The sequence below is a fragment of the Ambystoma mexicanum genome, chromosome 2p (genome assembly GCF_040938575.1).
Source record: "Ambystoma mexicanum isolate Mex_15411 chromosome 2p, UKY_AmexF1_1, whole genome shotgun sequence".
Taxonomy (NCBI): domain Eukaryota; kingdom Metazoa; phylum Chordata; class Amphibia; order Caudata; family Ambystomatidae; genus Ambystoma; species Ambystoma mexicanum.
Genome location: NC_090923.1, coordinates 1,157,677,920 through 1,157,698,091, shown reverse-complemented (window position 1 = coordinate 1,157,698,091; position 20,172 = coordinate 1,157,677,920). Strand labels below are relative to the sequence as shown.

At 42.9% G+C, this 20,172-nt stretch overlaps 1 protein-coding gene across 8 annotated transcripts in view; it reads left to right on the top strand.

Annotated features, from left to right (window-relative positions):
- Positions 1 to 20,172, top strand: part of MAGIX (MAGI family member, X-linked) — a 916,967-nt gene that overhangs the window by 272,898 nt on the left and 623,897 nt on the right. For 7 of the 8 annotated variants that reach the window (XM_069645279.1, XM_069645280.1, XM_069645277.1 and 4 more), the window contains one exon: positions 13,554 to 13,667. The exons of the other annotated variant lie outside the window; for it this stretch is intronic. In XM_069645279.1, the coding sequence (XP_069501380.1) occupies positions 13,554 to 13,667 (114 nt within the window). The remainder of the gene's footprint in view (positions 1 to 13,553; positions 13,668 to 20,172) is intronic. 8 annotated transcript variants of the gene reach the window in all.

Sequence of the window (20,172 nt, the reverse complement as noted above, 5' to 3'; positions counted from 1 at the left end):
TGTGAAATCAACATTTCATATATGACAACAAAATAATAAAATAAAAGAAATAAATAACACAAATAACTAACATAACTAACCAAAACAATAACATAAAATAACAAAGTTGTGAGTCTTCATCACCCATTTTCTGTCACACAGGATAATACTATGCTTCATCAGGAACGCTGCAGAATTAAGTTCAACTCACTACTGTTCCATTGATGGCATTCACCATCTTCATGACCGCACCTCTGAGATGTCGTGATCACCAAATTTTCATCATATGGTTTGTTCGGTGGAAGTCTTTCATCCTGCCGCTCTTGGATGTTTTTCCACAGAAATCACTGCTTTAGGCATTCCAGTCTCTTTGTCTTCACCTCCATACTTCGCTCCGGAGGCTTTACTTGCGCTTCATCCCGTGGACTCCAGAACTCCATCATCTCTCGCATCCTCCAGTCCTGCGACCACTGACCCCAACCAATGTTAGTTATTTTTTCTAAATCAAATAGAAAAGGGACAGATTAAGTACATAGCACAATACCAATTTCACCCCTTCTACTATTTTGCCAAAAATAAAATTTGGTCCAAAACATTCTGATTTACTCTTCCGAATATCTGCAACTAAGCACATGTTAAAGAGAAAACAATAATATATACATTTCACATTATTATACATCAAAATAATTTTCATGCAGAACATTTTAGCACATTATACCATAGTAAGTTAACCTGATTCAGCACCTTCTACCAATTTATATTACTGCACTCTTCCCAAATGTGGTACTTTCATTTGCATTTATCTCCACACTAAACATTATCTCCAGTTTTTTATGGCGTGAGACATTATGAAGCAGTCACTGCATCTTTCTTTTCCATGTACTCAGGGCACCTAACCTGTCTCTACCTGCTCAAGCCTCCTGATTTCGTGTTTAGGGAGACAGGGCTTAATTTGGTTAACATGAACAAATTGTTCTGTCACCATTTCACCCTCTGTCTTTAATATCTTATAAACTACTGGGGACACCTTATCCACTATCTGAAATGGCCCCTGCCATGCCCCAAGAAATTTAGAGTTTTTGTGTTTACCTTTTCCAAAATTAAATTTATATACCCGATCACCTACATTATACTCTTTCACAGATGTCTTTTTTTTTTATCATAATATGACTTTGCACTGTCAGCAGCTCTTTCCAAATTTCGCTACACAAATGCAAATGCATGTTGTAAATGCTTCCTCAGTTCTTCCACATATTTGTGAACTGTAGATGCACTCACAAGTGTCTGCTCATGTGTTCTATATAATAAATGGTGTGGCAGTACCATTTTCCTTCCTGGTAACACCTCATGAGGACTGATACCTGTCGCTTTAGCAGGAGTCGATCTAATGGCCATCAATACCAGAGGTAATTGTACATCCCAACTAGAACCTGCCTCCGCTACAAACTTCTTTAATATCTCCACAACAGACCTGTTGCAATGTTCAACATTTCCAGAAGAGGCGGGCCGATATGCAATATGCAGTTTCCTCTTTACCCCTAATATTTGCCACACCTTACTCATTAAGGTGCTCATGAAATAACTTCTTCTGCCTGACTCTATTCTCTGTGGTAATCCAAATCTTGAAAATATATGATTTACTAGCAGTGTAGCTACTGTTTGCGCACTACAATCTGGTGCAGGAATACACTCTGCCAATTTCGACATCAAACAAACCACAGTCAAAAGATAACGGTTTCCCCTACTCAATCTCTTTACAGGCCCTACATAGTCAATTTGTAAATCTGACCATGGAAGAGTTAAACCTCTTTTCATCAGTGGGGCTCTATGCATTGGTGAAGCAGGTTTAAATTGTGCACATACGAGACACCCCCTGGTATATTACTCCACATATTGGGACATGTGTGGCCAGTAAGCATAATCTTTCAATATCTCTAAAGTCTTTTGTGAACCTCTGTGTCCTGCAGTTATTGCATCATGTGCATGGTGTAACATTAGCCCTCTGAATGAAAGAGGTAACCCCCACTGTATGTCACGATCATGCCCGTGACCCCCTCAGGTATAACAGCCCCCTGGCAACAGCGGGGCTAAAGCCCTTCACACTGGCCCCAAGGGCCTTAAAACTCCATCGGAAACATACATGTAGTCAGGCAAGGCTCCAGGCTCATTATCAGGAATAAAGCAATACCAGTTTTGGACCTTAATCCAACATGGAGGCCTATTACACAGCTCAGTTCTTTAGAACCAAGCCATGAGGTCTAGTGTTTTGGGTGTGGCTGGGCCTGGAACTACTTGGCCTGGAACTACTTTACCTGGGCTATTTAAACCACACCCAAACAGCAGAACACGCTTTGCGTTATTCTGCACTCCTGCAGCGTAACGCTCACCATGTCCAGCTCCTGCTCATCTGCTTTTCTGGCGGCCCGATCCTGAAGCCCTAGATCTGGATTCTATTAATAACCTTGAAGAACATGAATAGCATTAGCGAGCAAGAACACTTACCTGTGAAGTAACAGGTCTTGAATCCATCCTGCAATTCGCTTACCTCGCCCATCTCCGGAGTTCGCCACAACCTGCAAAGGTAAAGAAACACAGACAGCATTAATAACAATTCTTACCTGAGCAAGCGGCGAGTCCTGGCAGCACCCTGCGCTTCTCTTACCTCACCCATCTCCGGGTTTCACCACAACCTGCAAGGGAGAAGGAACAAGGTCAGTGTTAACAAAGCACTTACCTGGGCAAGCAGCGCTTCGATCGCTCATCACTTCGAAACATCACTGCAACCTGTACAAAGAGAAAAGAACACAGGTTAGCAATTAACACCAATAAACAGTGCAGCGCTCCACGCATCAATAACTCACCGTGGTCTTCGCCATCGGTGCGGCAACTCCGAGATCGCAACCATCCCTGTGAAAACAAAAAGTGACATTGTTAGGGAACAGCGTAGAGGAGCAAGATGCCGAGAAGACAGAGAAAATGGAGGGAAAGAAAGAGACAGAATAAAGACGGAAAAGACATTATAACTCACCTGGAAGACAGCAAGCAGAGTGGGAGTCACAGCCGGTCTGGACCCGACATAAGGGAACACGGACCAGTGAAGCAACTAGGTCCACGGAATGCTCAAACCAGCCACGCGCCCCTGCACAGAGACGCAGGACGGAGAGTTCAACGCACAAAAACCTAAGGTGAGCAATAACCCCAAGGGAGGGGATTTGGACCAGAGGGAGGTGGGAGTCCACCCATCACAGATCCAGTATCTTAACCCTCCATTCTCCTGTTATAGGTGCTACCCAACTTCTGGCACATAACCAAGCAGAGAGGGGTCGGGGATAGCGCTTAGACCTCCATCCAGTATTGTGTGGCGCCCCGTGGCTACCAGGTGAGCCTAACACTGTATCTGTCCTGTTATGGATTCCCTGATCATCAGTCCATCCTGTAGTCTAATCCGTTTTTTATTCTTTAATAACACTCCCAACTCTCCTTTTCCTGTACAATCATTTTCAGTTAAAGAATTTTGTTCGGGATCCATCAAATAATTATAATAGATCCCCAATATTGGATCATATTTTTGAGCCTTAATCAGATCTTGATCTGGTGTATCATAACTCCATTGCACTACGGGTTGTTCAACCTCTTTTGAGCTTAGAGCGTGTAACTGCATCTATTTGTATTTCACCAATTAAGTGTTCAATGGGCAACAACTCTCCCATAACAGCCCCAATCTTGGCTAATTGATCTGCTTTATCATTTCCCTCCTTATCCTCTCCTGGTGTTTCCAAATTCCCACACATTTTCCTCCAGTATACTGTTAAATCATTCTCTGACACTAATTTGTCTATAGCTTGTATCATTTTCCCATGTTTGAGGGGCTTTTTGTTATATGTGAGCATACCTCTTGCTTTCCAGCCAGGCATATATTCTACAAAGCTATTTCGTGCATAATCAGAATCAGTCACCAGGACAATTTCACTGAATTTGTTCTCAACTGCAGTAGTGATTGCTTTATAAATGGCTGCCAACTGTGCTATCTGGCTACTCCTAGCCCCAATCCTCATTCCTATACTTGGAATACCCCCACATCTCAACCGGACATTTCCTATCCCTGCCCCAACTGTTTATTGCTGTCATTTTCAATGTGAAAAGCACATCCATCAACATAAACAGTTGGTACATTCTTGCATGTATTTTCATCAAAAGCTTTGTGTGGTGACTGTTCAAACTCCTGCAAACTAGACTCCACCTCTACTTCATCTGATACACATTCAGCTGCACAGTCATGTAAATCTGCTAACCCTTGAGCAGTTGGGCTCTTTTCATTCTGGCCATATCTCACTTCTACAGGGAAGCCTTGCAATTGCAATGTCCATGAAGCAATTCTGGATTGAGCTAGATTGCCTGATCTAATCCTTTTACTCTGTAGAAACTCCAATGGTTTGTGATTTGTCTCAATGATTACCTTTTCCCCTTGGACAATGGGCCGAAAATGTGGCAATGCCCACACAGTGGTCAGAAGAGCCTTTTCACATTCACTGAACTTAATTTCCATCTGAGAAAATGACTTACTCGCATAAGCAATAGTTTTGTGGTTCAAATCATGTTTTTGAGATAACACTGCTGACATACAATGTTCAGTGAATCCTATTTCTATAAAGAAATCTCTGTTCTTTATGGGGTACGCCAAGCATGGTGCCTTTATGAGGCATTCTTTCAATTTAGCAACTGCCTCAGATTGCTCCTTTTCCCATTTCCAGGACGTATTCAGCTTTAATGGCTGAGTGATTTCAGCATAATTTTCAATATATTTCCTGTTATATCCCGTCATTCCTAATAAGGTATTTAAACCTTTCATGTTTCTAGGATATTTTAATTTCTGTATGGCCTCCACCTTTTTCTTTTGTGGATTTAACCCATGTTCAGTTATTTCATGGCCTAGAAAATTCACCTTTTTCTTGCACCATTGGGCTTTCTGTAAAGATGCTTTGGCACCCGCTTTTTGCAATTGGTCAAGTACATGTCTAATTTCATCAAAATTACTTTTTAAGTTTTCATTTTTTATCAGGACATCATCTACATAAACTATGGTCCCTCTTTCCGCTGCATCTGGCAGATCCTTTCTCAAAAATATGCCAAATTCGCTCCCACTATCGACATACCAAAATGGTGTTCTAGACCAAGCGTATTGCGTTTTATTAAATGAAAATGCAAATAAATTCTGAATGTGCTCTGCCAATGGCACACACCAGTACCCCGATGTAAGATCTAATGTGGTAAAAAACCTTTGACCCATGCACCTGAGCAAGGCCTTGATCAATGAATGGCAGCGGCCATCTAGACACTGGCACTCCTTTATTTAATTCCCTCAGGTCTGCACACAGACACCATTGAGCATTTGGCTTTAATACACCCAAAATAGGAGTGTTGGAAGTACTATAAATGGGTCTGATAATTCCTCTAGACTCCAAGTTTTTCATTATGTCTGCCAATGACTGTAAGCATGCCAGTGGCAATCGATATTGGCGCACAAATACTGGATTTCTACCACACCCATCTGGTAATGTGGCAACATGTTAATCAGTTAGGCCGCAATCATATGCATCTTTGGCAAAAACATCCTTAAATTCCATAAATATTTTTCTAAATTCATGCTTATCTTCTTTGCTCTCACAGGCATCTGCTAACAGTATCTGCTCCTCTACCATTTTTGAAAATTCTGGGAAATCCTCCAGTGGGGGATCCTCTGTGCTTTCTTCCAACTGTGTGGCTGTATCTCTCTGCAAAGTGGCCGTATCTCTCTGCAAAGCTGCCACTTTTAAATATTTTGGCATATCAGCCTCCATTTCAATTTGCTGATTTTCTGTATCATTTAATTCAAATACTATACAATTCTCCTGGTGACAGCACACTGTCTCACTGGAATCATACGGGTTCACAGATTGAATCTTGAAGATTCCTTTGGGTTGATAATCCAGATACTCTGGCAGCACACCTTGTGCATCTACATACCTCTCAGGGATATTTCCAATCCCCATGTTATTGAAATCTGCAGTATAATGTAATTTTTGTATGGCCATTCCTAGTAAGGGTTCTCTTCTAAATGAATATCTTGACATCCTTTATTCGCCACCATTATTTTGACGGACCCCTCCCCGAAATCTATCAATGGGGTATATTCATAATCCAGCCCCTGCTGTTTCATGGACTCATTCAAGCACACAAATGCATCACAATCCTTCATTTGCTGTCCATTCTTGCGCTTTAATGTTATAGCAACCTGCTAGGTGAATGCAGGGATAATAATATTCTTCTTCACCTGCAGTTCAATTGCATATGGCACTAATTGTGCACAATGATAAGCCTTTCTTTTGTCTTCAAATTCGGGTGCAGGCCCGCCTAGCCGGGTCCGTATCTTTTGGTTAAGGAAATCTAATACCATGCACATCCTGTGCATGATATCATTGCCCAAATAAAAATCATTTTGTGTTCCACTCACTAGCCAGACATTGTGATAGATGGTTTTTTGTCCAACATTAATCTTTACCATGCACCTTCCTGCAATTCGATTTTCAAAATCTGGATTGTCCAAACCAGAGATATATTGGTTTTTAATTCTAAATTTCGGGATTTCCTCCCTTTCCGTTATTCTCTGCAGTAGTTTCTCATTAATAAAACTCCTTTCCTGTTCAAGCACCAAAGTGGCTTTTATCATTTTAGAATGGCTATTTATTCCAATGTGAATCCATGGCTGCTCATCCTCCATATGTATTTCGGCAAGAGTGGTGATGTGTTTTTCTGTGTCTGCTTTAGGAATGGTGTTCTGGTTGCACTTCTTCTCTTTTAAATAAAAGTGCAGTGTGTGTTCATCAATTTCAGTTTGCCATTTCTTCCTAGGGTCCAAATAAATCTGCACAGATTGTTTTTCTCTTTCATTTTGCGCTTTGTCCTGACACATCAAAATAACGGTGACACTAGGCACACAGCTATTCTGTAGGTATACCTCCACTGCATTATTCGATTTGGCAACAGTATGGCATTCATTTACACTACTGTTTTGTGACTTTATTTTCTTAGACCTTAATGGTTTTTTGGTTAAAGACCACAGAACCCCATTTACTCCTTCAATGAGAGGAGACAATCTTTTCAGGCAATCTGTTCCCATCAAGAATGGAATTTCACAAATAGATGTGATCAATACTTCCTGTTTCATTCTGTGTTTTTCTATCTTTATGTCAACCTCGGTGACACCCTCGATAGGCACCTCCTCACCGTTAAAGTTATCTACTGGGCCTTCACTCTGTCTCACCTTGATCTGATTCTGTGGAGACCTCCCTTCATTGATACTTTTTACCAATTCTTTGGACATAATTGTGGCCTGTGTCAATCATTGCAAATGTATTGCACTTCTCTTCCACAGTAATGGGAGCATAATATCTGTCTTCAACTACTGATTTCAGGATTCACCTTTCTCAGATTCTTCTCACTCTTGGCTAAGCAGATCGGTAAATGAAAGGGCATCTTTCCCTCCTTTCTGTCCATTTCCATTTGAGAAACCTTACTCATCTCCCCATATTCAGAGTTCATTTGGAGTATGGCCACTGTTTGTCCTTCCATCCGGGGATCATCAGAGTTCACACTACAATCCTCCAACTGAATATGCGTATAAACATCACCTGATAAATTGTCATTTTCTAATTTTGGACATTTGTGGGTATTTGGCATGATACCAGTCTTTTTAATTTCCTCAAAAATCTGTGACTCAAAGAACTCTTCAGGTGATTGATCTGTACCCTCCTTTTTAGTACTTATTCTTCCTGCTTGTATTTTATTAGCATCTTGATTGTCTAGGGAGGGCGTTTTAACATCCACACTTACTCCCTGATCAATTATTTTATCCATGCATGAGTTGTCTTTCTTAAATCTGTCTCTTTGTTCTTTTGGAATTTCATGTTTTTCTCGTTTTCCCTTTTCATTTGTGCCCATTTCCAATGTTTGATTTAACTCCAGGTTAAACCAAACCTCTTTTTTAGATGTATTTGCAATTTCTACCTCATGTTCATTTGCAGGTATTTTCGTTTTTAAATCATAAAGCAGCTCAGAGTCATTATGCAAAACCGGATCAGGGAAATCTGGCTTTTTATCATTGCAGATGTCATGAATATTTAGTCACTTATTATCAGAAGCCACCATGTCGCTTCTATGACCTTCTGCCCCCTACTGTGATGCCTGTTTTTGAGCCGTACAGAGTTTTCCTATTTGTTCAGCCAACATTTGTACTTGGGCCTCGAGAAACTGGAATCTTTCCATCCCTCTAGAATCTTCTCTTTGCGGCCTATTCCGATATTGGTTGTTTTCCCCCAGGTTAAATCTATTCTGGTATCTCTCAGGAGAGTGATTCCTATTTGAGTGGTTTCTGAACTCTTGATTCATGTGGGGTGGGGAGCGGGCTGTACCTATTCGTTGGTTGTAATCCCCTGGTGGCGGTGATTGATTGTATTGACGTGGAGCATAATTCATTCTCTGCCTCATGTCCTGTCTCTCATTTTGTGAGAATTGCCCCCTATGCTGATTCCCATTTTCAGTAAATCGATCCACATACCGGGGTCTGTCCTGATTACCATATATCATGGTGTTGGGGTCAAATCTGCTCTGTGTTCTTATTTGATGACCATGTTCCATGTGCATTTAATTGTGCCTCCAGATATTGTACCAATTCTGGGAATGTGGCCTCCATTTAAGACATTCTGAGATTCACTTCCAGTGTCACACTGCTCTTACAAAATGAGTTCCCTTTAATGCGCGTATGGTAGTGTTAGACACACATGCCACGCCCAGTAGATACTCTACAGTCTATTTTCCCGGCCAACGCACCATATCTGTAAGAGGTTTTGTCTTCTTGGGGTAAATTCGGGATTCGGCAGTATTTTCTTTACCGTAAAATCTTGGTGGTAAATTGGCGGTAAATTGGCCTCACACTCAGAGTGGGTTTGCTATTACTCTATCTTGGTGATTTCATATTGTTAGCTTGTATTGGTGGTAATTTTAGTGGTGTCTTATTTTGTGGTATTTTCAGAATTACCTCACTTTTGTGGTATAGTGGTGTGCACGTTTTTAAAAAAAATATTACAACCCCATCATAAACAAACCTTTCCTTTCTATTAGAATGTCTTCTAGTCACCTGGAGAGAGCTGCAGACTTATGACACTTCAGAGAACCCAATAAATGTATTCAGACGCCAACTATAGTTTGTGGCTGGTATTACTGGTTTATGTACATCCAGCAATCTAATTGCCAGATTAGGCACCCTTTCCTTCAGCATGCAAGGAAAGAATCACTCATTATATTTTACACACACATATCTTTCTATCTTGTAGATATACTACTGACTTTATCTTGTTTGCTATTTCAACTACAGTGGTAAATTGGTAAATGCACTACTGCACTGATATAAACATCCCCTCTGTGCTTCACTTACATAAATAATTCACAGATGCATGAATGACACTAAAGTCTCAGTTGTTTTTATATACACTTTGTATTACATGCCATTTACAAGCCGCACAATCTTACCACATGATATTTACAGCATCACCTGCAAGATATAAAGAACAACAGAAACAAGCATGTATTTTGCAAACACGCATATATGTTCCCACACTTTGAACATAGAGAGAGAAATAAACATACAATTTTTTCTAACCTCCCTGCACTGCAATAAATCCTAGCAACACATGTACGGCATACTATCTTTTCCTCACTTGGCACTTATCTTACCAAGGCCAGTGAAATCTGAAGTTCCCGCAGAACCTCGCTGTCTTTGCAGACCCAGATTCAGTGCCAAACTCCCTCATATGTGGGGGGCAGCCAGCTCTCTATGCTCATAGCCAGCGCTGGACCCACAAGGAGTTCGGCAGATAAGGCACCATCCGTCTCTTGGTCCCAGCACGAACTGCCAACTCCCCCTTTTTCATTCCTTAGGAAAACTCTCATTCAGCCCCCTGTTGACCTGGCTTGTCTGCCTACAATCCCTACTAATCAGAATAAAGGAATGTGCCCTGTGCAGCATTCGTTTTTCAAGACAATGAAGACTTCATTTTCAAAGCAACTGTTTCATTTCCCTTCCTGCATTTTACATACTTCTGTGCTCCACAAGATGAAGAAAACGCTAGTGTACATTTCCTCATGGAAAAAATGAATTTTAAACAGTACACCCACAACATGGACTGTACTTCATTGTGCATAGAAGACTGCATTATGATGTTAGAGAAGCTGAAATTAGATGTTAGTACAAGTTTCATCAGTTATGAATTCTAATACAGTTTCCATACATGAAACATCCAATATAAAATTGTGCACCTCATTATTTTAACTGGCAGTACACTGTTTTTTTTTTAATATGTTCTGACACTTTGCCTGCTGGCTGTTACTGAAGTAATGCCTGCATTTTCAAACTGGGCCTGGCTGTATTTCTCTGCTCTACGTTGCATGTTGGCAATAAAACCACACATATCCTTACATATGGCTGCACCTCCATGCTGCATGTTGCATGGCAATAAAACCCCATATATATCCTTACAGAGAGCAGGGGTTTACATGCCCGGATTAGTTTCCCGGTATATGCCATGGCTGAGGCTGTGGCGTTCACCTGTTTATGTAGATTTAGGGTGGCATTGATATAAAAACCAAGCGTTTATTCCTCTTTGGCCACTAGGATCGTGTTTCCTTCGATGTCAAAGGAGGTGTAGTCTGAGTTCGGTTATTTTAGGTTAGCTGTAGATCCTACAATCAGCAATTCCGTTTCATCATCATTCAGGCAGAGGCCGTGTGTGGCCATCCATGCCTGAATGATGAGATACATTTTGTTCACTAATGCTAAATCATCCTCATATGTGCCCGACAACTGAAAGAGGATCTGGGTGTCATCTGCATAGTTGGTGTAGGTGACACCCAGACAATCCAGTTTGTTGAACAAGGGCTTAGTGAAGATGTTGTACATAGTGGGTGATACACAGGAGCCTTGGGGGACTCCACATGTGATGGGAATAGGGTTAGCTGCTGCTGAGGGGGAGAAGACTCTCATGGTCCTGTTATTTCGAAAAGATTGTATCCAAGGAATGGAATTCGGGGAGAAGTGGGCTGCAGAATTGAAGTGGTTGCCTACTACCTTATGGTCAACCAGATCGAACGCTGCTGATAGGTCCAGTAATAGAAGTAGGGCCATTTTCCCATTGTCCTTCAGTTCATCAATCTGAGCTTTTAGGTCAATGAGCGCTGTTTCGGTCCCATGTTGAGGTCTAAATCCCGACTGGCGAGTCCCTAGGAGGTGGCTGATCTCTAGATATTCTTGGATCTATAGGTAAGCTACTCTGTTCAGAATCTTTAATAAGAAAGGGACTGTTGTCATTGGCCTATAATTTGTAGGGATTGACGTGTCCAGAGATTGTTTTTTTAAGTAGGGGTTAAACCCAGGATTCCTTTAGGATGCTAGGTACTATACCCAATGTGAATGAGGTGTTGATTAGTTTGGATATGAAAGGTGCTAGATCTCTAGCAGCGTCTTTGATTATTTGCGCCTGGCAGCTATCGCCTTGGCATCGTGTGGGTTTGAGGGAGGCAATGATTTTTTGTACCTCGAAGGCAGAGATTTTAGAAAATGTAAAGTCCTGGGGTGGATTGATGTTTGGTTTTGTGTCGTGGTGGGTGTTGCCTATGTTTTGTACGTTTTCTCATTTTTCAGAGATTTTAAATTGCAGAGTGGCTATTTTGCTGGTGAGAGCATTCTGAATGTCCGTGCACCAGAGTTGGTCCTTTACACATGTATCCACTGGAGAAATAGGCGTCTCCGTCTCTTTAAGGATCACAAATAGCTCTTTGGTGCCAGAGCTGGGCCGGTTGATTAATTCATTGTATGATTCACATTTAGTGCTCAGTATTTCTTCCTTGTATTTAGCAGATATATTCCTTAGATTATTTTTGTTCTCTGCAGAAGGGCAGATCTTCCAGATAGACTCTAGCTTTCTTTTTTCCGTCCGCAGTTTTTTTAATTCAGGGGTGAACCAAGAGTTTAAGTGCGCTCTTGGTTTACCTTTGCACAATTTGAGGGGGGCGATGATATCCAGAGCTTTGGTCATAGATGAGTTGTATATCTCTACTAGTTTGTTGGGGTCAATTATATCCTCTCATGCATTTACCATAGGGATCACAGGCGGCAGGATGGCCAATCAAGGGTCCTGCCTTTGTTGTGGGTAGGTTGGGTAACTTTTAGGTTAAAGCCTTGTTCTGTCATTGTGTTGGCAATTATTAGTGCTTGGGGGTCATCAGGGTCGTTCAGTCCCAGATTGAAATCCTCCAGTACTAGGATTTGGGATGATGTTTTGACATTGTTTGTCATTAGTAGCATCAGATCATCCTCGAAGGTGCCTATGGGCCCGGGGGGTCTGTATACTAGCTGGATTGTTATGGTATGGGAGTTGTCAGTTGGTATTTTTGCAGTCAATAGTTCGCAAGATGAGAGTTTATGCGAAGTGGCTAGTCTAAGGTCTAGGTTTGATTTGGCTATGATGGTGATTCCGCCGTCTCTGGCGTCTACTCTGTCCTCTCTTACAATTGTGTAATTGTCTGGCACAGCGAGTAGGATTGACGGTCCTGCTGCAGCATGCAGCCAGGACTCTGTGATGGCAAGGAAGTCTAGGTTATCGGTAATGATTAGATCGGCAATGTCTATCGCATGCGCTACCAGCGATCTGGCATTGATTAGCCCGCCCTTAATAGTCTGTGTCCGACTTGAGTTTGGATGGTACTTTATTTATGTTGTTTTGGTGACTTATTGTGGTTGGCAGTATTTCTAGATGTGACTTTCATGGGTGCCATGGTACCTTTTATGGGGATAACTGATGACAGATTAGCGTTGGGTGTGTTCGGTGGAGTTAGGAGTCTGACTCTGAGTCTCCTATTTCTGTCTGGAGTCGGACAGGGATGGCTTGAGGTTGCAGCATTGGTATAGGTTCCCTTATCATGATGTAATGATTGGAGTCTGTCACTGAGTCTGGAGTTCCTAATTGATGTCAGGCAGGGATTACTTAGCGGCCTTGACTTGATCCCTCCCTTACTTCCGTATTCAGGTATCGACAATGAAACTGGTATTTCAAATGCAGGTGTATGGCCAGGGCTAGAAGGCTATTGCCCAAAGTTCATACATTGACCTTATTGTAAACAAACCTCAAGCTAAAAGATCACTTGCACAAAATACCACACCATCACACTCATGCATGCAAAACACCACCGGTATACAGGGCTATAATATCAGACACCTATTAGCTAATGACAGGGAATCCATAGATCCTCCATAGATCCACCTTCCCATGACTCACAGCATTACATAACCAAATTGGATGCACAAATGAGCAATTTTAAAAGACCTATGTCACAATTGCATAGCCCATCCAAAACACACTGAAACATCCCACCACAAATGCTTAATACTTGATGATAGGTAATTTATGTAGTCACCTCCCTAGCACTCGCTCACACTGCACCCAAACAATAAAAATAGTAAATAACATTTAACTGTATCCTTACAGATTCACCTTCAGATATTCTTCGGAGTGACTGCATCACTGAAAACCACCCAGCTCCTAAGGTTATGAGGCAGCACGCCACAGTGGAGTCCACATCTGTGGTGCATTGTGAATCTGGTAAGTCCAATCAATTATTTTAACACAAACCCAAAACTAAAAACAAAATGCTTAAACAAGCAACTAAAATACATCCTTACCATTTACTATTGCCTTTCATCTATATCTGTACTTGAAAGGGTCTTTGGTCAAGGGTGCCTTCACCAGCATCCCCCATCACACATAAATTCATGCAAACACAGACACTATGCCACACACAGCAAACACACACATTCCTACCAACAATAACTACTATGATGACTACTGCTCACACTACACTCACTATGACTACTGGTATCACAAGTATGACACTGACACAAGAGCTACAAGTTCAAAACCTTTTTTCAATTTTCGGGTTTTGGAAAAATTCCTGCTTTGCCCTATAGCTATGATGGGAGTAGTCTCTACCATCAAATAATAAAGAAAACATAGTCCTAGTCAGTCTTTGTCAAATCAAAATGGCCTATTCTAACAAAACCTAATGCCTGCCCTATCTCTTATACCAAAAAGTGTGTATAAGGAAATATGTATGCAAAGGAAAATCAGTGTTAAAACATAAAGGATCAGCTCTCCTCCCCATGTTGGACAGCACGGAGTAAGGCGGCCCTCGTAGACAGGATGACACACTCTGGCTCAAGTTCTCAAAACAAAAGCAGTTCAAAACATGGATCGAGGCCCGTCTGGGCTTCCATGTTAAAGTCACTTATTCCAGCGTTCCAAAAGTTCTTTCACAGCTCAACAAATAGTTCACCTAAGTCTCCTTCTGTCAGCCCAGACCTCTCAAAGCTTTAACAGTTCACATAGGTCTCCCTCAGCCGGGCTCGGACCTCTCAATCAACAAGTACCTGATTCAACGCAGATCTCCCTCAACCGGGCTCGGACCTCGCAATCACAGCACTTGCAGGGGTTCCCGTCCCCAAGCTTAATTCACATTTGTTAGTTGCTCCCTTCCCCTAACTTATCACACTTCTGGTCTCCCTCGGTCGGGCTCGGACCTTTTCCTGATGTCAAACACTTTTGAATGTGTGAGGCTTTTACTATAGACCTACGGAGGACCTCTTCAACGTTCTCTTCAGCTCACACTCTTATGTTATTTGCCCCAGTGCCTCTTGGTCTTGGTAGTTCAGCACTATAAGCACATAAGTTCAAAGAAATATTTTTCTTCAAGCATTCACCTTTCCACTTCCCCTTTTGCCGGGGTTAATGTTGACCATTACGCATTAAAACAAAACATTTCACATTTCGCGCAGACTTATGAGTGGGCTACTTCCTTTCACCAGACCACTCCACTTTCTGTATCACTGGCTTCTCAGTTATCAGCCACTAAAAAGTTCATCACTGGGTAGTTTTCTTTCGCATCTCATCAGCAAGTGCTCTACCTTCACTTGTGAGATACACTGTTGTGGGTTCAATCCTTCATTAACACAAACTGGCCTTTGATGTATTTCATTAACTCAGCGGTTGTGCGCTTTCCTTTCTTGTCTCTGCGGCTTTGATTAAAGAGTCAGGTTAATAACACAGGCTTGGCCTGACCTCCCCAACTCTATCGTTCACCCGGGAGGGTCGCTGGCATCCTTGAAACACAATGCCGGTTTCTTCTTGTCTGCGATTTGGCTTTCACTGCGTCTCTTTTGCGGCTTCCTGGAGGCAACAACCTCCTGCAGGGAACTTCAGGGTCTCTCTATCCTTTGCTCTAATCACTCGATCGGTCGTCCTGCTCCAGTAGTTTCACCTTCGCTCCGGAAGATCTACTCCTTCTAGTGTTCCAACTTGCTCAGAGTGTGTCTCTAAGTTATGATATATGACATTCATAGCGCGCCTATACAGAAGTGTTTCAAGGCGCGATGAGGCAAGGGAGGGGAACAAAGGGAGGACAAGACAACGATCTTACTAGGCCTGGTGATATTGAGATCGTGCAAGTGCAGGGCAGAGGGATGGTGATATTGCGATCGTGCAAGTGCAGGGCAGAGGGAAGGGGAAAATTCTGCCTTTTATCCCTGTGGGGAGAGCTAATGGCTATCAGATGTATGTGATTAAAGTCAAGTGCCTGACTTTGCCTGAACCAATTAGCGGAACATGTCCAGTGGCATTTTTAAGGGTTAGCCTCTTTACTCTCAGTCACCCTCTTACTCGGCCCACTGCTTGTGTAGAAAAGGGATGGGGTTGGGACATTGGCACATCCTAAAAAATAGGATGGGGTATGGTTATGGGAAAGTGTGGAATACCGCGTCTCAACATCTGTTGCTTCATCCCCACTCCCCGAAGATCCCTTACCCTGGTGATCCTCCCTCACTGGTCCACCCCCAGGGTCTGGATCCAAAGACGATGGCCGTGCCCTGGCCACCTGCGAGAGAGATTCCCGGTGACTAGCAGGTGAGACAGCCTTTGGTTTCTCACACTACCAACATTATAATCATTACTCCAACCAACAAAACTACACTTACAGTTACCGACATTTAAATAATAACAATATTCACTTACACTTCTATATAATATGACAACTCCATCCTCACCGACAGCCCCACAACATACAACTCATACAGCCACCATTACCACAACCAGCACACCATGAACTCCTGCACAAATGCCTACAAGTGTCACCGGGTCTCTATCAATGGGAAATATGTGCTCTTCCATGTGGGAATACTTTGAGGTCACACACCAGCAAGAAATAAAAACAGCCGCAGCACCTGTGAGAAGCCTGAAGGTGCCTCAGCCACTAATCCCCGGGGATCTGTTATCCAAGTGGCCAGGACACGTCCATCGCTATTGGAACCAGTTCCTGGGGGTGGACCAGTGCGGGAGGAAACTTGGATCTGGGTTCCTCAGGAAGTGGAAGTGGGACACCAACGGGTGAGACACGGTACCCCTTTCCCTGTAAAACCATTTCTCTATCCTACCCCATAGGATAGTTCTAAACCCCCCATTCCCACTTTTCCAACACAAACCCTTTCCTGCACTGTAACAGACAACAGACTAACACCTGAGCCGTTAACCTGACATGCCCCAACACAAGGGTCAGGCAGACTCAGGCAATTGACAATAACTACGCCCACCAGAATGCCTTTTCTCTTCCCCACAGGGAAAAAAGGTGAGCACGAAAGCACACTTCGAGCAAGGCCGAACGCACGAGGAAGCAGCTTTTCTGGACCGGCAGTCCAAGTGGAGGAGAAAGGCGGAGAGACCTGGAGTGACGACAAGGAGGAATTTGCCCTTGCCGTTTTCATCTCAGACCCGCAAAGTCTCAGAAAGAGAAATCATAAGACCGGGAAGTCCAGCTGGCGTGTGGTGTGACAGGTGTCAACGGCACACAGGGCCCTCCCATGCTGATAGTCAATGCGAGGAGAAGCACTTGCCACCACGGTGCTGTCCTTGACTCCCGAGACAAGAAACTCCAACAGTTCAGCACAGTCGGTGAGTCAGGAGCAGACAGATAGTGAAACCGACCTGTGCTGGACCCAAGGTTGCAGGTGACAACCTTGTTGAACAAAGAACTTGTGTAATTGAACTTTAAAGGAACCCTATCAAAAGGTTCAGAAACAGAGTGGTCAGGCGTTGCGGGGCGCTCATTTGAAAGAACGCTGACTGAAGCCTGTTTGGGGTTGTGTTGTTGGTTGAGACCATGAAGACGAAGAGGCCTTAGGGGAGACTAGTGTAAAGTGTCAACGTGGTCCTATTAGGGTCGAGAAAAACCCCTCGTACACTCGAAAGTCTTTGACACATGAGAGAAAACGGATTGACATGTGAAACTGGCGAATGTAAACCCAATGCCTGCAAATCAGGGTAACAAGGGACACACCCGAAAATCAAAGAGGAACAGAACTAAGGGAAGCCTGGCTGGGGGCTTTAAGGAAAGCCTGACTGGTGGCTAAGGCCCGAGCATAAATAAAGAGAAGAACCTAAGAGACATTGTGACGACACATGTGAACCCGGCTGAGGGATGTCTACAATGCTGGCAAATGTGAACCCGACCGAGGGATGCCTGTGAATTAAGAGTCCCCAGGGATATACCCAAGAACATTGTGATGACAAGTCCACAATGGATAGTTGGTGAAAAGGACATTAAAACTGTTAAGTGATACATTTTGAGTGAAAGGCCATAGTGAACCCGATTGAGGGAGGCTTACGTTGCAAGAAGGATGAGAGCCCAGCTAAGGGGGATCCAAGAGGCGAAGAGCAGTCACCCAACGTGAAAAGATTGTTTATTGTTTTACTGCAGCAGGCCTTCTAAGGTAAGTAATTTTTGCAGTAAAGACACTTGGCCCCGGAAGGTCCTGGCATTGTTGAAATGAACTGTAGCCTCGTGCTGGCGAGGCCCAGGAGTGTGCTGTGCTCAAAAGTCCTACCTTGTCCCGTGCTAAAAACGTGGGGAAGGGAGACCCAGCCATACCATACTGACTTATCATATGGTGAACACTTCTTTCTTTTCTTGAGAACATTATCCCACACTATTTTGTAACTTAGTTGTAAGGATTGGCAATCGTTTTTTTTAGTGTAGGCCCTTTTTATTTGATAAGATGCCACTAGGACTGCTTTATTATGATTTGATGGTTGGGGCTTGCTCCTATCTTAGATTTAGGTTTACATTAGGCGTTTATATCACCCACTTTACTGTTTAATAAACACCCTTGAACTGTGATCACTTGTGTCTGTCTTTAATGTTGGCACCATGAGTTACTTACACACCATATTCCTGGTCCTTATGCAAAGAGGCAATTCCATAGGTATGGCCTATGGACACCTTGTATTCTGATCCACATGCACCAAAAAAGGCCCATGTTTCACTTGTGCAGTTTGGGAAAACCAGTTCAAGGCTGAGCCGTTTATTCCCATTCTGTAGTGAAGTCGAGACAGCAGGATATCATGGTCCTCTGTGTTAACAGTGACTGGTCAGTCCAGAAGCATGATAGGATTGATGGTTTGTTCTCTAAGTTCCAAAGTACCCCATTCAGATGTGTCAAACAGGGTAGACTGTGCTTCTACCTGGGCGAAAGCCGGATTGTTTCTCATAGTGGAGGGAGTTCTGTTCACTGCAGTCTAGCAGATGTTTTGTGACAGTTGGCCATGCAGCTTTGTCGTACTTCCAAGGAAAATCTTACATTCACTCAATACCTATGAAGCTTGTGGTGATGTGGACGGCAAAGCAAGACACAATTAGCACATTTGTTTAAAGGAGAAACAGATGTTTATTCTCAATTTCAGTAAGAGGGAGTTGGACCAAACACATTCTGGTATTAAGGGTTTCTCTAGAAACAATGAGGAATCGCTATAAAAACTGCCAAGGAAGGGGCCATGTAAAGCTGGGTCTCTCTAGTGTGTGCCACACCTTAATGTTTTAAATTATAATGTGGAACTGGAGACAACTGGAAATGGCTAGCGAATTTTCTGGCTGAAAAAATGGGGAAACCATAACGCCAAAGATCCACTGATAACGTCAAAAGGTTGATTGCAAGCTGGAATACTCAGGGTTTGTCCATATGTTTTCAAAAGAAGATCTTTTTTCAAGAAAATATAATTGAATTTATCTTCAGGAAACGTGGTTGAGAAAACCACCATTATTGGATGGCTATACGGTTCCTTTGAATCCAGCTATTAAAGGCATGAAAGGCAGACCCATGTCTGGTTTATTGATAGCCCACCAAGGTCGGAAAAAGTCCTAATTCTTGTAAATTTATACTGGAACCCCAAAAGACAGGAATTGAACAACTTTCCTGAACAGATAATGGGTTTGATCAGTGGTCTTAGAGCAAAATGGATGGATGCACATTTTTTAATCACTGTCTTGATCGGAATGGAAAATAATTTGTGGGTAAGTCCCCATTCAGAAAACCATTCCCCATTCCCATTTGAGCCCCCATAGGGCTCAATGGGATTGGGGAAGGAGCTAATAACAGACCCGCAAATTGCGGGCCCGTTATTAGCTCCATAGTCCCTTCACGGGTCCCGCTAAGGACGGCTGGTCAGACCAGCCTTTCCTGGTGGGACCCGCTAAGGCACCTCGGAATGTGGCGGTAGGGGGTTAACGGCACCAGCATCCTTACCGGTGCCATTAACCCCCTACCGCCAGGGTCGGAATGACCCCCACGGTCTATGAATAACGAATTGGACGTGCCCCAGAAAGCCTTGATGGCCAATCTTGTTTTGGCATTGCGGTGGACATCACATTTCTCAACGTTTTTTGATAATAACATCTTGGAACAACGGAAGCAAGAAAAGAGCAGTTACCGATGGGAAGACTTACATTTCAACTTGGAGTCGGTAAAAGATGTCATACTGAATTTAAAGAACTCGAGAGCTCTGGGTCCCGACGGGATGACAAATGCCCTACTTAAAGAAGATCCTGACCAAGGGTCAAAATTTCTAATGTATTTATTTGAATACATAATGAAAATCAAAGCAGTACCAACATCATGGAAAAAGACTGTGATCGTGCCGATATATAAGAAAGGTCCCTTTTTGGATCTGGGCAACTACCGACCAATAGCGTTATTGGTCGTTGCAGGAAAGGTATTTCCCTCACTCATAC